This window comes from Cydia splendana, chromosome 12 (genome assembly GCF_910591565.1).
Source record: "Cydia splendana chromosome 12, ilCydSple1.2, whole genome shotgun sequence".
Taxonomy (NCBI): Eukaryota; Metazoa; Arthropoda; class Insecta; order Lepidoptera; family Tortricidae; genus Cydia; species Cydia splendana.
Window position 1 is genome coordinate 20,939,300 of NC_085971.1, and position 21,567 is coordinate 20,960,866.

Genomic DNA, 21,567 nt, shown 5'->3' on the forward strand with positions numbered 1-21,567 from the left:
GACGCGCTGCGGGCTGCTTACATAATACTCGCTCGTATACTACAGGAGCGCGAGTACCTGGTGCGCTGCGCCGCCCGCATCACGGCGCTGCGGCCGCGCGTGGTGCTGGTGCGCGGCGCCGTGGCGCGCCCCGTGCAGGACGCGCTGCGGGCTGCTTACATAATACTCGCTCGTATACTACAGGAGCGCGAGTACCTGGTGCGCTGCGCCGCCCGCATCACGGCGCTGCGGCCGCGCGTGGTGCTGGTGCGCGGCGCCGTGGCGCGGCCCGTGCAGGACGCGCTGCGCGGCGCCGGCGTGGCGCTCGCCACCGGCGTCGGCGAGCGCGCGCTGCGCCGCCTCGCCCGCAGCCTCCGCGCCGACCGAGTGGCCTCCGTCGACGCCAGGATCGCTGTACCGAGGCTCGGCGAGTGCAAACGATTCGCCGTCACCTCCTGTAAGTATACCTCCCCGTCCTGCGCTGTAAAGTCCCGCGCTCTTATATAGGGCCGCCGACGTCGCCCCGCCCCCGGAAGTAGGGGAGGAAGTCTTGAAACGAGGCGCCGGAAGTGCGAGGGCCGATCTGGTGGCTTCGGTGGACGCTAGGATCGCAGGACCGCGGTCGTGTAAACGTTTCGCTGTTCCCACTTGTAAGTATTGATTGAAACTACTCATTGTCATCCTAGGTTCTATAAACGTAGCAGGAGTATAACCTCAGGTTCTAAAGTAGAAACATGTTATATAAGCAAAAAAAACCGTTTCACTATTCCCGTTGTTTCAGTGGATGCTAAAACGTTATTCTAAATCAGGAATCTTAATAATGTTTTACCGTTTCTATTTATTATTATTTCTATAAAAATGTATCAATCGAACACCAGTTAAAGTACTTAATACCAACTTACATATGCTTTCTACATATACCTACGTCATCACTGGCCATAGCATCTTTGCAGATGATAGTTGCAGCGACTAAAGAAAATATTTTGAGGAGGTAGTCTACAGCCTAGATCGACTGCCATGACTGTATAGACTACTATACTGCCCTCCTAAGCCGAATAGCGCTAACTCAAAAACAAATGATTTTGAAAATGGAATTCTCAGTAATAGAAACGAAAGTATAAGTTAGCAATGAATTTTCTTTTGAGATAGCACTCTTTGGCTTTGGCGCAGTATAGACAAATGGCCGATCGGCTTTCTAGAAACCCTAATAAAATCTGGGGAAAGTCTGAAAAAACGACTGAAATATAACCTACCTTTTGCATTTTTCGAACCAGAATCTGTAGGACAATTTAACGTGAGAATATTTTCGTGAAGGTTTCTCTAATGGTGCAAATCTGTCAAGCACGCACTGTAACTGTCTGTCTGTTTATTAGATCCTCACAAGACGCTGATGTCCCTGGAAGGCTGCGCGGAGCCCGCGCTGGGGTGCTGCATCCTGCTGCGCGGCGCCAGCACCGCCGAGCTGGCGCGCGTCAAACGCGTCGTCAGGTTCAATAATACAAAAGTTTATTGCATTCATATTCTTACATTTTTATGAAAATTTTCATGTGGGTACCTAAAGCCACCTGTTTTCTTTGATGATAGATTATATGGTGAAACAGGAAAATCTAAATGATATACTCATATTCAAAATTGGAGTTTAAGTAAATAATTAATCCATTGGGTGAAAAAAAATAAACCCTCAATGAACTCGACTATACAACTTTCATACAATACAATATAAATACAGAAATGTATTTTTACAAAATTTTGTTGTAAATTAATTCGCGCTAGAGACGTAACACAGAATTCAGTTTGTCTAATTTTAATTAAACGTAACCCAGGTTCATGCTGCGAGCCTGCTACAACTGGAAACTGGAAAAAGCGTTCCTCGCCGACGTGGAGGCCATGCTCCCGGACCCGGGCGCTTTTGATGATGATGTTGATGAAACCGAAGCTAAAGATGTTAACCAATGTAGAGAAGATATAGAACAATTTGCCACTGATGATAATCTGTTTGCTAGTGTGAATAGTGATGATAAAACGATTGATGATGGTGATGACGTGTTAGCTAATAAAGATAATGTAGCTACTGATAAAGTTAGTAGGGATAGCAGAGTGTCCTTTGCTGATGATAAAGTTTTAGCAAATGAGAAAATCTCAACCACCGAAGATAATAAAAGAAATAAGGATTCAGTATCTACTAATAAAGTAATATTAAATAATGAAAATACTCCAGCTTCTGATGATAAAGTTTTAGCCACAGATGAGAAAATGTCAACTGTTAAAGATAATACAGCGAATAAAGATTCAGTACCAAATGATAAATCACTAGCCAGTGGTGATAAAATCTCAACTGTCAAAGCTGCTGACACAACTAATAAAGATTCAGCATTTGATGATAAGGTATTAGTCAGTGATGAAAATAAAACTTCTGATGAAGTCGTAGATGATAAAACAGCCAGTGAGTTCTCAGACCCGCTTCAAACCAAGTTCAGTCGCTCAGAGAGTGAGCGAGCGAGCGGAGTTCCTATCAGAGACTTTAGTGACCCGCTGCGCGCTGCTGTTGATGATGATGTGTTTTTAGCGGAGGATAGTCTACAGGCTGACACACACGCGGACAGGTTAGTGATCAATGGCTAAATGATAAGGACAAACGATTATCGAGGGCTTGTTAGATTTTACAAGCGTTTACGAGTATGAATAGCGCCACTAGACTTTTATAAATAGTTGGCTTAAAAAAATCAATTGATTTGGCATATCTATCGGTTTATTAAGTAATGAATTGTGATCGGGAGCTGATTTTCTTACGTCTGAAATTCCCCCAGATGGTCGACGGACGACACGGTGTTGTCCATGTCGCCCAACGTGATCATCCCCCCGCCGTACCTGGACACGGAGGCGGGGCGGCGCTGCCCGCTGCGGCGCTACCTGCCGCGCGCCGCGCCGCCCGCGCCGCCGCGTCCCCGCCCCGCCGCCCCGCGCCGCCCCAGCCGCCCGAGACACAGCGTCATGGACCTCAAGGTGACTACCCGGAGAGAGAGAGAGCTGGAATATTGCGTCATATAAAATAGCTTGTTTCCTGATCTTAACCAACTAATACTATTATTATACTGTGCTTTAAGTCTATTTTGTATTTCCAGGAGCGGCACCCGTTCGTGACGCAGCCGATCACAGCGACGGCGGAAGATCCGGCGCTGAAGGCGTCGCTCGCGCACTACCGCGCCACCGGCTGCCAACTTGGCGACAAACACACGCGTAACTACTTATTTACTGATTCAAAGAGCTCTGTTGGTACATTACCGTATAGTCTGTCGATTCGTAGCTGGCCCCGAGCCGGTAATCCTTTGTCTATTGTTAAGTAAAACCACACGTGCTTCTACCTGTAAAAAAAGGGTCGTGTAATTCTATACGGTTACTGAGTGCTGGCGAGCCGAACCAGTCTAAAATGTGTCATCCAGATGCGTAACAAAGGTGTGTTACGCGTTATCGGTAAGCGCACCTACACTGGTTTTTGAGCGTCGAACTAGCCCGCGGTGGACTAGCCGAAGGTGCCAATTAGAATAATTAAGACCCTTTTTTGCAGGTAAGTAGCACGTGCGGTTTTACTTAACAATAACAAAGGATTAGCAGTTCGGGGCCTGCTACGAATCAACAGACTATACTAAAAATGCCTTTATTATGTTTTGTACATCTGTGTATGTTTTCCACTGCATTTTTGTATCTGTGACATCGAGTCACCAAATAATCCGGCATCTATTAGATAATCGAATATTCAATTAGAATTTTTAAACTAGTAATTGGTACCTAGTGTAACATTATTTTGATGCGTATGATTTCTGAAAAAAATATGCTTAACATTCCCATACCTATTTCATGCTTCCTGTCCCGGCATAAAACGTAGCTAATATGTCAAATAAAAATGGAAAAAGAACCGCACATTTCTTTCCACCTTTTTTTTTATTATCTACTAATTCGGGATGTACCGACTAATCGGGAAAGCCGACTATCCGGCCTCATTTGTAGTCGGCCGACTAATCAGTCATCCAAGCACCGATTAGTCGGCTAGTCGGCCAAATCAATAGTCGGTACATCACTACTAATAATGTATTTGTTCCAGCGGAATGCCCCATGTACAAGCCGTCGGTGGTGAAGCCCTCCCCCTCCCCCGCGGCCGCGCCGGCGCCGGCCGCGGCGGGGGAGGGGGAGGGGGAGGCGCGCGACCCGCTGAGCCCGGCGCACCACCAGCAGCTCAGCGTGCTGCTCTACAGCTACAGCTCCAAGTCCAACAACGTGCCCGACTTCTGCGTCAACCCCTGGTCATTGCATAACAATTATACCTACCTAATTCGCACCTCGTGTCCATTTAAAACACTTTTCGCACTTGTATCGTAATATTATTAAGCGTTGGCGGTCGCGAGTTCAAACCCCGGTTCGTACCGATGAGTTTTTCGGAACTTATGTACGAAATATCATTTGATATTTACCAGCTGCTTTTCGGTGAAGGAAAACATCGCGAGGAAACCGGACTAATCACGAAAAGACCTGGTTTCCCCTCTGGGTTGGAAGATCAGATGGCAGTCGCTTTCGTAAAAACTAGTGCCTCCGCCAATTCTAGCGATTAGTTGTCAAACGGACCCCAAGCTCCCATGAGCCGTGGCAAAATGCCGGGATAACACAAAAAAAACACAAAAAAAAATGACGCGAGGAAGAAGAAGACTTGTATCGTAATATTAATTTATTGCATTTTGCTGCAGGATAGTGACAATGGAGATGTACGGCCGAAACGACATCACCCTGGGGGCTTTTCTGGACAAGTACTGCTTCAACAGCGACTCCAAGTGCCCCTCCGGAGGGTGCTCCGTACCCGTCAACCAACATGTTCGCAGGTCAGTTCACGACATCACGACATCGTCTATCTTAGATTTAATTTTAACCACTCTTGGAAAATCCAACTAGCGTGAAGAGAGCCAGTAAGGGAAGAGTGGGTTTCTCCGGAGCCGGGTACATAATCCTCTTTGGCTTGCTGAACCAGAGTAGTTATTAAATGTAGATATAGTTATATTTATCTTACACAAGGAATGTATGTTGTTGTGTCAGGTTCGTGCACGGCGACGCGTGCCTCACGGTCACCTGCAACATCATCCAGCACAGCGCCGTCGACAAGCACAAGGAGGAACACACCAGACAGGTACGTGGAATTCGAGTATTCTGAAGAAAACGCACTTTTTCAACAATCAAAGATAATAAAATTTATTAACGTCTAAAAAAATATAAAAGGAGAAGAAGTTAGTTGGTATTTCAGATGGTTCACTGGTTACACCAAACGGCATTCGCGTGAAACAAACCTTCCTTGGCATAATAACTTCCACACTCTTTTTACCAATTTTGTTTAACTACCAATTTCAAGCGCCATCTCTTACACAATATTTGCTATTGAGGATAGTAAAGAAAAAAAAAACTGTCAAAAGTAAAATATTCACTCATATCAAAGACATATGTAACTTCGTATAAGATGAATAAAGTCTAAGGAAAAAACGTGCCTTGGAAATTAAGAAAAAGTCATTCTCGGATAGATGGCGCACACACCTTTAGCCTATCCTCGGCTAGATGGCGTGACGACACCGTTTCATATTTAACAATTTTAACACATAGATATCAGTGAATGAACATGGGTCAAAATGATATATAAATAATAAAATCATTTATCCATATAAGGTGTATTCGGGTATTACCGAATGTCGGATAATTCCGAAATTCAGATGAAAATCACCCTTAATTTCATCATAATAAAAGTCTCTTTCGGAATTATCCGACAGTTTTCGACATTCGGAGTTACCCGAGTAAACCTTATATACATTTTTTTGATAATTTTATACGTTTTCATTTTGAGTTTTAGTCGTGTGTCGATAGATGGCAGTAAATTTACTGTGACTACAAAACTTACTATGACGGGACCCGTCTATACTATCTATTCTCTTTGCTCATATGTATGTTTACATTAGGAACCCGTTTACAGGTGATGTTCTGGTCGCGCTGCGAGCAGTGCGGCGCGAGCGGGCGAGCGAGACGGCTGTCCCGCGCGGCGCTCTGTCTCTCTCTGGCCATGTACCTGCTGGTGCGCGCCACGGCGGCGCGGCAGGTGGCGCGCGCGTGCCGGCACCCGCTGCACGCGCACGCGCACGTGTTCGCGCGACACACGGCCGCGGCGTGCTGCAGGTCACCTATAGCTCTGTCTCTCTCTGGCCATGTACCTGCTGGTGCGCGCCACGGCGGCGCGGCAGGTGGCGCGCGCGTGCCGGCACCCGCTGCACGCGCACGCGCACGTGTTCGCGCGACACACGGCCGCGGCGTGCTGCAGGTCACCTATAGCTCTGTCTCTCTCATTAATGTACGGTCTTTGTCACTGCGGTGCGAAGGTGTCTCTTCTAACATGACTCTATCTAGAGAGAGAGAGAGAGAGCCCTCTAACTCGCTGCGACTATCTAGAACTTTAATACTTTCTAAAGCTTTTTAACTTTGGTAAAAAATTAAAAATCAATAGAATTACAGGATTGGGTTTTCAAATAAGGAAACAAACAGCTACTTCCTAGCGTCCTTACATGTTTTTTAGAGGTTGGGAACGGACGTTGCACTTTGGACTTCCCTGGAACTGCAGGCGTTCATAGGCAACGTAAACCGCTAACAATCGGGCGGTCTGCATGCTCATGGTCGGTAATGTACCTTGTTTTTTTCTAGTCATGATCGCTAACTGACAAAATCCTCACAAGATGTAAATTATGATTTTCACTACAAATTTTATTTCCCGTCCTGTAGGTATATGAAGATAACTCCGTACGAGATCGAGCTGCCCCCCGACGTGATCTCCACCCACTACGACACAAGAGCCATGCGCGACGCACTCATCGCACAACTCAACGAACTCGTTCTCAAAGGTATTATCAATTACCATTCTTAGAAACTGGAATATTCACCGCAAGTGCCAAAGCCTAATTAACTTTTCATGCCCATCTTGCTGTTCTGTTCAAAATATAGGTATCGGAATTCAGATTGATCAATCAAGTCCCAAATATCTGGGAGAACGAGCTTTGCTCGGAAAACATATAAAAACTCAAAAATGCGCGTTTTACAGAGATAATACCTAGCTAGATCGATTTATCGCCCCCGAGAACCCTCATATAGTAAATTTCATAGAAATCGTTAGAGCCGTTACCGAGATCCCCGAAATATATGTAGGTACATATATATATAAACAAGAATTGCTAGTTTAAAGGTATTAGATAGATAAGAGGACGTAACCAGGCTGGAACGGCACTCAATATTCATTCTTCAAGACAGTTTGGTTTTGCGAGCCACATTAGGAATTTCATAATCTGGGTGGATAAGAACTGTAGACGGAGTCGCCTTTGTCGGATACGGCAAGGAAGAAGGAGGAGGCGTTTGTCCTTAAAATGTAGGTACAATCTCAAGAGGAAAGAAGAAAGTTTAGATTTTATTTTGGACATAAATATTTTTTTCCAGTCCTGGTATAAATCTAAAGTAAACAGAATACAAACAATGTTGGTTTATGAATATGTCCCAGGCCACGAGACGCTAAGCGCGGTGGCGGACGCGGGAGCGGAACAGGACTACCAAGCGTTCAAGCACCACACCGAGCAGATCTCGCTCGCTCTCACACAGGCCAAAGAAAACACCACCACGGCAGGTATGCTACTAAGTGTAATAACCAGTTTAATCAGGTACTATTTGTCAAACGTCAAACCGATATAGCTACTACTAAGCTTAGAGCATTTACTAACTGGATACGTCATGGCTGTCATTGTGCCATTTTCTGTACGAAACAGTCTGCCGATTTTTGCGGGGTGGGGACGTCAAATGTATTGCAATTTCTACATGATTTGTACGTAACGTAGCCATGTCAGTACATACAAAAGTTTACACCATTGTGCAAGTTTTTCGGCAGAGGGTTACCCCTCTTAAAAGCGACTCCAGTTATTAAATGCTTTAAACTACTAAGTTATTGAGTTAGGAATTTGATACGCCGTTACAAATAGTCCACTTCCCTTTATTTCGATTTTATTAACTTTGCGGAAGCGCCAAAATGTTGGTTATCACTGTATTTCCGAAACCCGTGAAGATTTTTATATTGATCGTTATCAAACTTTTTAATTTGTGTACTAATAGGGAACAGCCCTAGTAAAGTAGTAAAATAAAGGTAATAAGTATAATAACCATCGCTACATGGTATTGGCACCCTGGAAAACCTTGAAAACGACTCCTGCAAGTTTTAAGAAAATGTATAATGATTTGGTAATAAAGAATGTGTGTGTATGCAGGTGTGATCCGTTCCCTGTGGCGCGTGTCCGACGCCCTGATCACGGGCGAGCGCATGTGGCGGGAGGCGCAGGAGGCGTGGGCCTCGCCGGCGCCTAAACCCGCCAAGGCTGTCGACGCCACTGGTATGTATTATGTTCTTGTTCTGAGCTTGTTGACTACTATAGATAGGCATGTTGTTTCTACAGGCAAAGCTTTTGCTTGACGTCAGTTTTTGTATACATTAATAGTTTTTATCTTAAAAATTATTTAATAATAATATATTATTTACAGTGGAAGAGAAATCTGACTTGGAAGAGTCGACAGGAGAAAGCGAGAACTCAGGTGACTACCATACCTACCCAATATTGTTGCCCGCCGCCTACAAGTCAATTTTGACACAACACAGTCTTTTCAAGAGTCTTAACTCTATCAGATTTCAATCGATAATCAATACAAAATCTCTTCTGGTCTCAATATGGGGGACCGAATGCATTTTTTTTTCAAAAGCCTTTTTTAGCGACTTCATCAGCATTGTTAAATACTTTCAACCCCATTTCCACCCCTTTTGTAGAATTCTACATCATTTGAAAAACATAAACTAAGTATGAGCTAAAGGACCCCGGACCTAAAGTATGGAAAATGTGGTTTCAGTTAAATATCTTGAGATTTTGATATGTAATAGATTTCAGAGTCCTGAACAAAAGTCTCTAGGGGTGCTACCACTGTTTCCGAGTCCCTTTCAGAGTTTCGACTGATTGTGTACTACATAACAAAGTGTTAGTACTTGAAAGTTGAATATACGTTTGAAGTTGACATTGCAGTCATTTTATCTTTCTTTAAATGGCCAGCTTATCGCAATATAGGTTTATCTAATGGAATTGAATCTTGTTAAAGTACTAATACTTTGTTATGTAGTACAATATCAGTCGAAACTCTGAAAGGGACTCGGAAACAGTGGTAGCACCCCTAGAGACTTTTGTTCAGGACTCTGAAATCTATTAAATCAAAATCTCCATATTTCCATACTTTAGGTCCGGGGTCCTTTAATAATGCTGTCTGTCAGTCAGTGTCAGTTCAGTATCTTCATAACGCGACTGTCATATATTTTAATATCTATATTAAGGCATCGTATACATTTTACAAGTCATGAATGTCATTATCATTAAGGTATATACAGGGTGATTCAGGAGACGTGAGCAGGACTAACACTGCGCATATCGTTAATTATAAGCAACTGTTTCGTATCAGTATTAGTGAGGTTAACGTTAATTTTCTAGTCGTGTTGAAAAAAAAAGTTATTAGTTTTTTTACGACATGCATGGTCAGTTAAAATTAGAATACTAAACTACCGATATTCTGTGTCAAATTGAATGTCATCACTGTCATCACGGTCTGGTTACTTTTGAAAACTCGTATCTCACTCAAGTTTGACAGTTTATTTTCTTCGTAATCAAAATGCCATTACGGTTAAAGAGGTTTTATGTTTATTAATTAGGTCCTGTAGGGTGACCATGATTGTAGAGAATTAAATTTGCCCTCACCAAAAAGTTAAAAAATAGGAAAAATAGTGGTTGTTTTTCCTAAATACGACGGTGATCGACCAATTATCAGTTACTGAGTGTGCAGGATTAGTCCTGCTCACGTCTCATGAATCATCCTGTATAGATTTACTGTCTAATCCTTTTAAAAATTGATGGATTAAAAAAATATTTCGACCGACAATAAATCTGAATCTTGTAGGCGTTGGGCAACGATATCACAAATTATTGACGAATATCAGAAACTTACTGCAATATTAAAAAGGAACCACTTATGTGTTCGCAGAGGGGCCCCGAGAGACCCGCGACGAGAAGGACCACCCTGGTAAGACTACTACTACATATAGTAACGAACCCAATAGCGGACTTGGAGTAGACATGGGGAATATAAACAGAAATCCTATAATGAAGTAGGTACTTATCTAAAATCAGTCTTAATATATTATGTGTAACTTGATTTTGGGAATTATAAATTGAAATAGATGTCATATATGTCTAAAGAAAATGTGACCAGGCCCTCCAAGCCTAAATATTTAATAAAATAATTTGATTTGTTCCCTAGCAGCATTCGAGAAGTTACATTACTGAATTAAATTATATAATTACAAATGGTGTAAGCCACAATCACACAAAAAAAAAATTATAAATGTAGCATACATATTCATAAAAAAGTTTACATCGGCATACGCCATACGTCATTCAGGAATGTTATTATATGTGCACCGAGCAGGTGGCGAGGAAGACGAGGAGAAAGGAGACAAGAAAACGGTGCGACAGATCCTGTCGCAGCTGCTCTCCAATAAGGAGGCCTCCCATCAGGTACTAGATTCTACAATGAAACCCAACATGCCACCATCCACTCTGCACCCTGCCACCATTTACATAGTTGTAGAAAAACAGGTGCTTAAAAATGGAACATTCCGCCCACCAAAATAAAACCGATTCGTGTTGAAGTTAATTTATTAATTATGCTGAAACTACATAGACCTCGTCTCCGTAAATCATGTTGAAGTGCTCCGCTGCGTCTCCGCCCCAGCACCCGCCGCGCCGTCGCAGCGGCCCCCGGACATGTTGCACGGCCTCTTCCCGCAGAATCCCCCGGACACTCGCCTCCCGTCCCTGCTGCTGTACTAAAAAAAACCGGACAAGTGCGAGTCGGACTCGCCCACCGAGGGTTCCGTACTTTTTAGTATTTGTTGTTATAGCGGCAACAGAAATACATCATCTGTGAAAATTTCAACTGTCTAGCTATCACAGTTCGTGTGATACAGCCTGGTGGCAGACGGACGGACGGACGGACGGACAGCGGAGTCTTAGTAATAGGGTCCCGTTTTACCCTTTGGGGTACGGAACCCTAAAAACGGCCGCATTATAGTGACTCACGTAAATTTTTTGATGATAAGAATTGGGACCTACGCCTATAAATCGCTATACAATAACCTCGTCCACTATCGGTCATTAACTTGTTAAGTTTGTTATCGGATATACGTACCCGTTATGAAGTTATGATTATGATCAAAGATTCACCAAGAATAGTTATTAACGTTCAAATAAAATGTCTGAAGGGTGTGCTCTTGAAGGGCGTCATATATTATTATACTTATAAGTAGCATTATGGTGGTAAGTTTTAAGATTTGAAACAAACTCACGCATCTACTCGCACACATCTTACACTCTCGCATCTCTTCTAATAAGTATACTTATTAGGTCATTTTTTACCACTTCTTGTAAGGTAATTTAAAAACTAGAACCGAATTAGTGGTCGTGTAATGATCAGCATTTTCTTTGTTGTTGTAGAACGGAATCATAATCTCACATGGACTGGTCCCGGTAGTTGTGCAAATTGGAGAAGTGGGCTCCGTGATCGCGGCCGCGCTCGCTTCAGTCACCTACCATCGCTCGCTGCGACTGCAGAGACACAGGTATCTTAACACTTGATTTTTTTTCATCCTTGCGGCCCCCTATACCAGAAAAATGGTATTAGTACCCCATAGTAAAAGTTGTGACTACCTACATATTCTCTTAAGAGGTGAAAAGTTATTATTTTCGTTAAATTATTTACCTTCCGGAAGTTTTGTTAAATATCCTGCCAGATTTTTTTTTCTTTTCCATTTTTTCTGAGGACGATTTTTTTGCTCTATACGGCACTTCCGAGGTATGGACGCACGATTTTAGACCAGTTTTTGAGCGCCAAACCCATCTAATAGGTACATTTTGTTAAATTGTGCAGCACCCAGTCGGAAGCCGACGAAGGTGAAGCCGGAACAGGAAAAGATCGAGTCGACGGCGACAAGAGTAAGGCCAAGTCCAACGACCACATCGAGGTTTTACTAAAGGTACCCATTTCAACCTTCCTATTATTCGCCTTTATACCTCTGTTCAATAACTTTTAAGCTCGTTTATTACTGCAACTAATTCGAGTTAACATAATGTAGAACTTGCCGCTAAGCAGAACTTTCTTCAAAAGAAATATATGCAAAGTGTACCGCAAGGAAGCTCCTTAGGTCCTAGGACTAAAATCTATGATGTTTAGAATGAAATAAAAGATTCTGTCTGTCCTGACAGGTACTGTCAGTTAATTGGCATCATAAATAAAGATAAATATGATATAAACTCGCTCAGGATGGGTTGTTGTGCCGCATATACTACGCGCCGCAGTTCCACCGGCTGCGGCACGCGCTGCTCGCGTCGCTCGCCGACCGCGAGCAGCCGCGGGCCGAGGATGCGCGCTGCTGCGACGACCTCAAGGACAAAGGTGATCTAGTTACACTCGCACAGGACGGGTTGTTGTGCCGCATATACTACGCGCCGCAGTTCCACCGGCTGCGGCACGCGCTGCTCGCGTCGCTCGCCGACCGCGAGCAGCCGCGGGCCGAGGATGCGCGCTGCTGCGACGACCTCAAGGACAAAGGTGATCTAGTTACACTCGCACAGGACGGGTTGTTGTGCCGCATATACTACGCGCCGCAGTTCCACCGGCTGCGGCACGCGCTGCTCGCGTCGCTCGCCGACCGCGAGCAGCCGCGGGCCGAGGATGCGCGCTGCTGCGACGACCTCAAGGACAAAGGTGATCTAGTTACACTCGCACAGGACGGGTTGTTGTGCCGCATATACTACGCGCCGCAGTTCCACCGGCTGCGGCACGCGCTGCTCGCGTCGCTCGCCGACCGCGAGCAGCCGCGGGCCGAGGATGCGCGCTGCTGCGACGACCTCAAGGACAAAGGTGATCTAGTTACACTCGCACAGGACGGGTTGTTGTGCCGCATATACTACGCGCCGCAGTTCCACCGGCTACGGCACGCGCTGCTCGCGTCGCTCGCCGACCGCGAGCAGCCGCGGGCCGAGGATGCGCGCTGCTGCGACGACCTCAAGGACAAAGGTGATCTAGTTACACTCGCACAGGACGGGTTGTTGTGCCGCATATACTACGCGCCGCAGTTCCACCGGCTGCGGCACGCGCTGCTCGCGTCGCTCGCCGACCGCGAGCAGCCGCGGGCCGAGGATGCGCGCTGCTGCGACGACCTCAAGGACAAAGGTGATCTAGTTACACTCGCACAGGACGGGTTGTTGTGCCGCATATACTACGCGCCGCAGTTCCACCGGCTGCGGCACGCGCTGCTCGCGTCGCTCGCCGACCGCGAGCAGCCGCGGGCCGAGGATGCGCGCTGCTGCGACGACCTCAAGGACAAAGGTGATCTAGTTACACTCGCACAGGACGGGTTGTTGTGCCGCATATACTACGCGCCGCAGTTCCACCGGCTGCGGCACGCGCTGCTCGCGTCGCTCGCCGACCGCGAGCAGCCGCGGGCCGAGGATGCGCGCTGCTGCGACGACCTCAAGGACAAAGGTGATCTAGTTACACTCGCACAGGACGGGTTGTTGTGCCGCATATACTACGCGCCGCAGTTCCACCGGCTGCGGCACGCGCTGCTCGCGTCGCTCGCCGACCGCGAGCAGCCGCGGGCCGAGGATGCGCGCTGCTGCGACGACCTCAAGGACAAAGGTGATCTAGTTACACTCGCACAGGACGGGTTGTTGTGCCGCATATACTACGCGCCGCAGTTCCACCGGCTGCGGCACGCGCTGCTCGCGTCGCTCGCCGACCGCGAGCAGCCGCGGGCCGGGGATGCGCGCTGCTGCGACGACCTCAAGGACAAAGGTGATCTAGTTACACTCGCACAGGACGGGTTGTTGTGCCGCATATACTACGCGCCGCAGTTCCACCGGCTGCGGCACGCGCTGCTCGCGTCGCTCGCCGACCGCGAGCAGCCGCGGGCCGGGGACGCGCGCTGCTGCGACGACCTCAAGGAGAAAGGTGATCTAGTTACACTCGCACAGGACGGGTTGTTGTGCCGCATATACTACGCGCCGCAGTTCCACCGGCTGCGGCACGCGCTGCTCGCGTCGCTCACCGACCGCGAGCAGCCGCGGGCCGGGGACGCGCGCTGCTGCGACGACCTCAAGGAGAAAGGTGATCTAGTTACACTCGCACAGGACGGGTTGTTGTGCCGCATATACTACGCGCCGCAGTTCCACCGGCTGCGGCACGCGCTGCTCGCGTCGCTCACCGACCGCGAGCAGCCGCGGGCCGGGGACGCGCGCTGCTGCGACGACCTCAAGGACAAAGGTGATCTAGTTACACTCGCACAGGACGGGTTGTTGTGCCGCATATACTACGCGCCGCAGTTCCACCGGCTGCGGCACGCGCTGCTCGCGTCGCTCGCCGACCGCGAGCAGCCGCGGGCCGGGGACGCGCGCTGCTGCGACGACCTCAAGGAGAAAGGTGATCTAGTTACACTCGCACAGGATGGGTTGTTGTGCAGCATATACTACGCTCCGCAGTTCCACCGGCTGCGGCACGCGCTGCTCGCGTCGCTCGCCGACCGCGAGCAGCCGCGGGCCGGGGACGCGCGCTGCTGCGACGACCTCAAGGAGAAAGGTGATCTAGTTACACTCGCACAGGATGGGTTGTTGTGCAGCATATACTACGCTCCGCAGTTCCACCGGCTGCGGCACGCGCTGCTCGCGTCGCTCGCCGACCGCGAGCAGCCGCGGGCCGGGGACGCGCGCTGCTGCGACGACCTCAAGGAGAAAGGTGATCTAGTTACACTCGCACAGGATGGGTTGTTGTGCAGCATATACTACGCTCCGCAGTTCCACCGGCTGCGGCACGCGCTGCTCGCGTCGCTCGCCGACCGCGAGCAGCCGCGGGCCGAGGACGCGCGCTGCTGCGACGACCTCAAGGACAAAGGTGATCTATTTTACATTAGTCTGGTCGACTTCTGGAAGGCTGCTCACTATTGACCACCCATCGAACACCTATTAAGAAGTATCCATGCGTTAAGCACCTATAATTTAATTAGCAGGGACTGGCAATTTCGTTGCTACAGCGCGGGATATTGAGTAGAAATGTTAGTATAAAATACGATTCTCCGTTACCGGTGTCCTGTCCCCTAATGGTAACCAAATTCCCAATCACTGGTAAATCAGAGGTCACAGAGTTTATTAGTAACAAAGCTAGGTCTTGAGTTTAACACCGCTTCAATTTGTGTGATGAATGTACATAAGTATATAGTTCTTCAAAAGTACAAAAAAATCCAAATACCTACTACCTACCTACTCTTTAAATTATACAGAGACTATTCCGTGTATCAGGATGGACTACGGTGCATATGCTATCTTTTCAAACCTTTATGTAATAGAAAAAAATGTGATGTTTTACAAGTATGTAGGTATAACTCGCGTTTTTACACTAAGAAAAAATTAAATAAAAACACCGCTTCGAGCATAATTTCAACTCGTGACCTTTCGGAACACCAGTCTAATCTGATCGCCAAACGCACCGCAGACGCATGACCCTAAGCCTCGCGTATGCTGTCTCTGCCTAGTACAACATTACTTTTTAACTAGTGTGTGTGAAAACGAGAACCTTTAGTGAATTCAACAAAAAACAGTCCTGAAATATTTGTTGTAGACAAAAGTCTGTGCGATATCGAGGAGGGATTCATCCGTTCGCTGGCGCACTGCGTGCCCTGGGCGGCCAAGGGCGGGAAATCAGGATCAACGTTCTGCAAAACCAAAGGTATCAGTATCACAATAAATACTAGTTTTAAGTTTTAAACCCGCGTTTAAAGTCAGACTATCTCCCACTTTTCTTACAACTCTTGAACTATATGCAACCCCCCTAGCACCCTTGGGTGATGAATTCCGGGATGAAAACTAGTATACATACGAGTATGTCCTTTTTCCGGTAATCAAATATCGTTGTACCAAATTACACCAATAATGGGGTTGGCCGGATGGCGCCATCATAGCTTGCCCTGTCAATCCCTAGAATTGTGCCAAATTTTTGTTTTTTTAATACCCTGGAGGCCAGCCCTTTAAGCCAAATCTCTTAGAAAAAGGGGCAAGCTATGATGGCGCCATCTATGCAAACAGTTGCCAACCCCATTGAAGCAGCCGTTTTTAAATGACGGAGGAACAAAAAACCAAACACAAATTTTCAGATTTATATGTGACTACTTTGACTTCGTCTGCGTCGGGTAATAATAATAATGACGATAATTGATAAAAACTATCCTACGTCCTTCCTCGGGCCTCAATTCCTCAAACTCAGGACCTCAATCTCCATAACAAATGTCGTCTAAATCGGCTAAGCGGTTGAAGCGTGAAGGGGTAACAGAAAGACAGACTTGGAGACCATATTGGAGGGATTACTACAGATAACATACGTGGGACTAAAACACTTCAAATAAAATTTGCGACTGACTCAGTAACCCCAAGAAATGAACTTAATATTTTTAACTTTTACTATAATTGAGACGCTCAACTTCCAACTCAGGTAAACCCATCTGCCAGATTATGCGATTTTGGTATGAAGGAAAGGTAATAGGGTGCACATTTGCTGAGAGGATCGAATGGAATTACCCGAGTTTGAAGTTAAGCGACACAATTTTATGCCGTCTTAAGCTCGGATTACAATAAGTCAGACAATGAGACCTTTCACCACGGTATAATAACTGCCACAAAATAGCTGTGTGACTGACTACACTGTGTTCCGCAGATGACCGCTACGTTCTAAAAGAGATGACCAAACCGGAGTGGACCCAGTTCCTGGAGTTTGCGCCGCACTACTTCAACTACATCACCAGCTGTCGCAGCCAACAGCTGCCCAGCCTATTAGGTATTTATAAATGCCGCTTTTACTGCCTTAAATATACTCGATTCGTTCGTTTCTTGTTTTTAGGGTTCCGTACCAAAAAGGTACCAAAGGAACACATGGTGCGACTCTGTTTATGTATGTTCATGAATTTTGACAATGGAAAGGATATGGTGGTGGTGAGTATCTTTGGTCGATACCACAATCAAACTTACTTACAAGCTTTAACTGTTTCCTGATTCTTGGTATGTATGTTAGTTTGCCTCAAATCGTGAAAGCTAAATTAGAGCCAGTTTCTGATTATCGTTAGCGTTAAGCCCCGTCTCCATATCGCGCAGCAAGCTATCGAACATTGGCTCGCGGGGCAGCCGCGCGCAATGGCTACCGGGCTGGATCGCGAGCCAACTCGATCATTGGCGCGCTCGAAAACGCCTGTTTTGTGATATAATGTGGTCGATTGTCGGATCGCTTGCCGCGCGCGGCGGCCGCGCTATAGTTCAAGATGGTGCCAAAATTGGCTCGCGAGCCAAAATACAGGTTTGCCGCGGTCGAACAATGCTCGCGCGGCCGCCGCGCGATATGGAGACGGGGCTTTAAGCATCAATAACAATAGGTATTATGGTATAGGTACTTATGAAAGATTCAATTTCGTTCCAAGATAACTATTGAAACAAAGGAAAAATAACGCAGTAGCTACTTGTACAAATCGAACTTAACTATGATTTCGTGTTTGTTTTCTGTAAGCCCGTATAGTGGGGGTGTACTCGGTGGGCGGCGCCGGCAACGGCGTGCTGGTGATGGAGAACGTGTGGTACCGGCGCGCCGGCACGCGCTTCGACCTCAAGGGCTCCTCGCGGCACCGCCTCGCCCAGCCCGCGCCGCTCGCCGTGCTGCTCGACGAGAACCTGCTGCAGCGTGAGTATACACAACTCATGCACCTTGTTCAATAGAGAACATAAACTATTTCAACTTATACGAATACGAACTGGTTCAATCCCAGCTCTGCGCTCCTACAGCTCGGCGATCGGACGTTCCGGGCCTACAACCTTATGTGGAACTCAGCCTTGGCCTCGCTCACACTTGGCCATTCGTTCGAGTTCAAGTTCTACTTTCCTTCAGCTCGGCCTTTGGCCTCGCACGGAAGCGCGCTGCAGTTGAATGGTCCGGGCCTAGTCTTATGCAGAGCTCGGTCTTCGGCCTCGCTCACACTCATAGAACACGCCGAAGTCATACACTTTTAGCCTGTGTGCCAGGCGGATTCGCTCGGTCAAGAACAAATTAGAAATATTCGTATGCTTAACTATAAAGTTACTTTGGATTTTGAGATACATACAGATGCAAGAAATTATAGGCTCGGAACTGTGCTACCACAAGAAATATACGACACGACACGACTGTATGGCACAAGCAAATTTCTAATATGTTTACGCAATTTAAACTACAGAAATTGAGACACTATCGATGATATCTTAAATCCTTTACGGTATTCAGCGTTATTTTTAACCTTTTAGGGCATTTTCAATGGGCTAACTAATCCTTATGAGCTCAACTGTTCTAGAAGTTTCATAATTATGCTCTCAATAATAACTAATAATGGTTTTGACGTCTATTAAATCGTTATTTTTGTTTTCGTCCTATAATAATACTGCGTTTGATTCGAACCATTCCTTCGGACTGCTAAATATTCAATGGTATTTTAGGATTTTTTCTACGAAATGACAGATAGATACTGGCGCTACTTTGACCGTTAACCGGCTCATTTTGACAATACAACTAAAGCTAATACTTCTGTTTACACAGTGCGTTGGCAGCAGCAGCTTTTCGTGGCGTCTCACACCGGACGGGTGCTCTTCTCGTGCATCGACCGCGACACCGAGTTCCTGGCTTCTAACTCCGTCATGGACTACTCGTTACTGCTGGGTATTGATGGACAGAAGCTGGTGTTAGGAATTATTGGTAAATATAACGTAGTTTGCGGTTTACCTTTATTTACCCGTCAATTTTTCTGCAGATTTTCGTTTCACAGATTTTTTTTCAAGTAAGTTCAAATCGCAAAATAATCTTTACATAGAATATTTACTTAAAATAATTTTAGTTCATATTAGTTATGTTTCAACAAAAATTTCAAACATTAGTTTTGTTTCAAAGTTTCAAGAACAATTTGTTAATGTAATTTCATTTCACAGAATCATCGATCTGTAGAAAAGTCATTTCTTATAAATACGGTTCACCAAAATTTAATATACATCAGAATAGTCATTTAGTCGAATTTTATTTATTTAGTCGTTAATTTAACGCAATCTGCTTAGAGAAGCAATTCGTTTCCAGAGGGAAGGAATTCGTTTTTAGGGGTTGCCGTTCTAACCTAACCCACTTTTCTGGCAACAGTTCGTTTTCTTGGAGGTCGCAGTTAAAACCATCACCTAACCCACTTTTCTGGCAACAATTCGTTTTCTTAGGGGTCGCAGTTCTAACCTAACCCACTTTTATGGATAAAGTTCGTTTTTATGGGGGTCGCAGTTCTAACCTAACCTAATCCACTTTTCTGGCGATTTCGTTTTCTTGGAGGTCGCAGTTCTAACCTAACCCACTTTTATGGATAAAGTTCGTTTTTATGGGGGTCGCAGTTCTAACCTAACCCACTTTTCTGGCAACAGTTCGTTTTCTTGGGGGTCGCAGTTCTAACCTAACCTAACCCAATTTTCTGGCAACAGTTCGTTTTCTTGGGGGTCGCAGTTCTAATCTAACCTAACCCACTTTTCCAGCAAGGGTTCGTTTTCTTAGAGGTTGCAGCTCTAAAGTAACCTAAACTCCTTTTTTAACAATTTCAATGAATACTACGAGTATGTGAAAGGTAATTTTGTAAAATAATAATTGTTGAAATTAATATTCTGTGAACTTTAGTGTCGCACAAATAATATTCAATGAATAATAATTCTACAGTCAGTCTTTTATTTTATTTAAAAATCTTTGAATATATATTCTGAATTTTAATCAAGTTACAAAATATCTTTCTTTGAAATGAATTATCGAAGAAACAGAATTAATTGTAACAAAAATGTGTGATTCGATTATTCTATGAATAATTTTCTGTATAACAAAATTCTGCAAAAAATTTGGCGATAAAATAAGGGTACACCGTAGTTTGCCGCGCACTGCAGGTGACAAAGGGGACATGTTCCATATTAGGTACACTTGTTTCACATAATAATAAGGGTATCAAAAAAACTAACTAGTCAGACTCGGTGCTATCAAAATTGTATACTTACCTTTTCGGGGCTTTGCATGTATTATTATTATTTGTATTCTTTAAAGTGGCAGTAGTAGTTCGTTACCAAAATACCATCTGAAACCACAATCAATTCTGCAAAATGTAAGTGAAGCGATCGAAACCCATAAACAGTTATTAATATATTTTGTTGTTTGCAGACTACATCCGCACATTCACATGGGACAAGAAGCTGGAGCACCTAGTGAAGAAGAACCTCGGTTCGGGTCAGCCCACCGTGGTCTCTCCCGACGAGTACAAGTCCCGCTTCCGCAAGGCCAGCCGCAAGTACTTCCTGCGCGCGCCCTCGCCCTGGGACCACCTGCTCTAGACCCTGGATCCGGACACCATGCACCTTGTTCAACCACATAACCTCTCAAACTGGTAGATGGCCTAAACTAGGAAAAAGGAAGGTTAAATCAGTGGATTTCTTTGAGTCGAAAAGTTATTACTCAAATCACGCAAATGATGCACATATGGCAGATGAGAGGAAAATATTTATAATTTATTACATAGGCTTACAAGTATAAAAACGGTCGGTTGTACAGTATGGTTTCCTATTTTCGTAAGGCCCTGCATACACAACTTTGTACATCTAAATCGCTCCATGTCTCTGAACGCATTGCTAGTAGACCTCCATTTTTCTGTACCCTGCTGAAGGCCCAGATATTTAAAGTGCATAGAAAATTTATGATTAAATTGTTGTTTTCTTTACTTTTGTAAAATATATTATAACTTATTATTAAATCTTCAGAAATTTTATTATAATACATTAACACATTCAACACCAAGAACCCGACTGTCGGGTACACTGTTCGTAGCGACTACGCGCTACATACGACGAAACCGTGGCTACGCGCTACGAGCGTAACCCGTAGCACTTAGTGGTATTGAATGTGTTAAGTAATTATACTTAGTTACTATCTCAGGTATTATTCTCATTCCTTTATTTATAATAATTATGTAAGCTGTCAAATTTGCAATAATTACAATAAATTGATTTGTTTTAAAGTGTACTAATGTGTTGTTTCGTTTCATTACTATTATGTTTTCAATCCTCAAAGAGAGCTTCCCCAAAAGGTATATAATTTTTAGAGCAAAGAAACAGCTAGTTAGCTATACCATCCTTTATTACTGGACTGGCAGCTGTTCGTCAAGGTATATGGGTGAATCAACTTTTCCTTGTCACTAGTTGCCATGGTTACGGTCTCCTGGGACACTCCTAAAATACTAGTTATTTCGTATTTAAATGAACCAAACTTGATTTTTTTGGTAGTTATAAGGCCTTTCCATAATGGGACATCTACTAAGCACGTTTGTAGAACATG

The 21,567-nt window shown here is 45.2% G+C and overlaps 1 protein-coding gene across 1 annotated transcript; it reads left to right on the forward strand.

The window, feature by feature from the left end:
- The first annotated feature begins 301 nt into the window (after window positions 1-301).
- Window positions 302-21,201, forward strand: LOC134795637 (putative 1-phosphatidylinositol 3-phosphate 5-kinase). Its single transcript, XM_063767535.1, has 23 exons — window positions 302-436; window positions 1,353-1,467; window positions 1,803-2,582; window positions 2,787-2,982; window positions 3,102-3,216; window positions 4,079-4,277; window positions 4,716-4,847; window positions 5,059-5,149; window positions 5,978-6,177; window positions 6,775-6,893; window positions 7,541-7,663; window positions 8,295-8,417; window positions 8,566-8,616; window positions 10,078-10,137; window positions 10,543-10,631; window positions 11,610-11,734; window positions 12,043-12,148; window positions 13,839-13,971; window positions 15,787-15,894; window positions 16,876-16,995; window positions 17,716-17,886; window positions 18,772-18,927; window positions 20,401-21,201. Exons 2-23 carry the CDS (start codon window positions 1,370-1,372, stop codon window positions 20,568-20,570), a joined length of 3,465 nt encoding a protein of 1,154 aa, XP_063623605.1. The 5' UTR covers window positions 302-436; window positions 1,353-1,369; the 3' UTR covers window positions 20,571-21,201.
- Window positions 21,202-21,567: the final 366 nt, after the last annotated feature.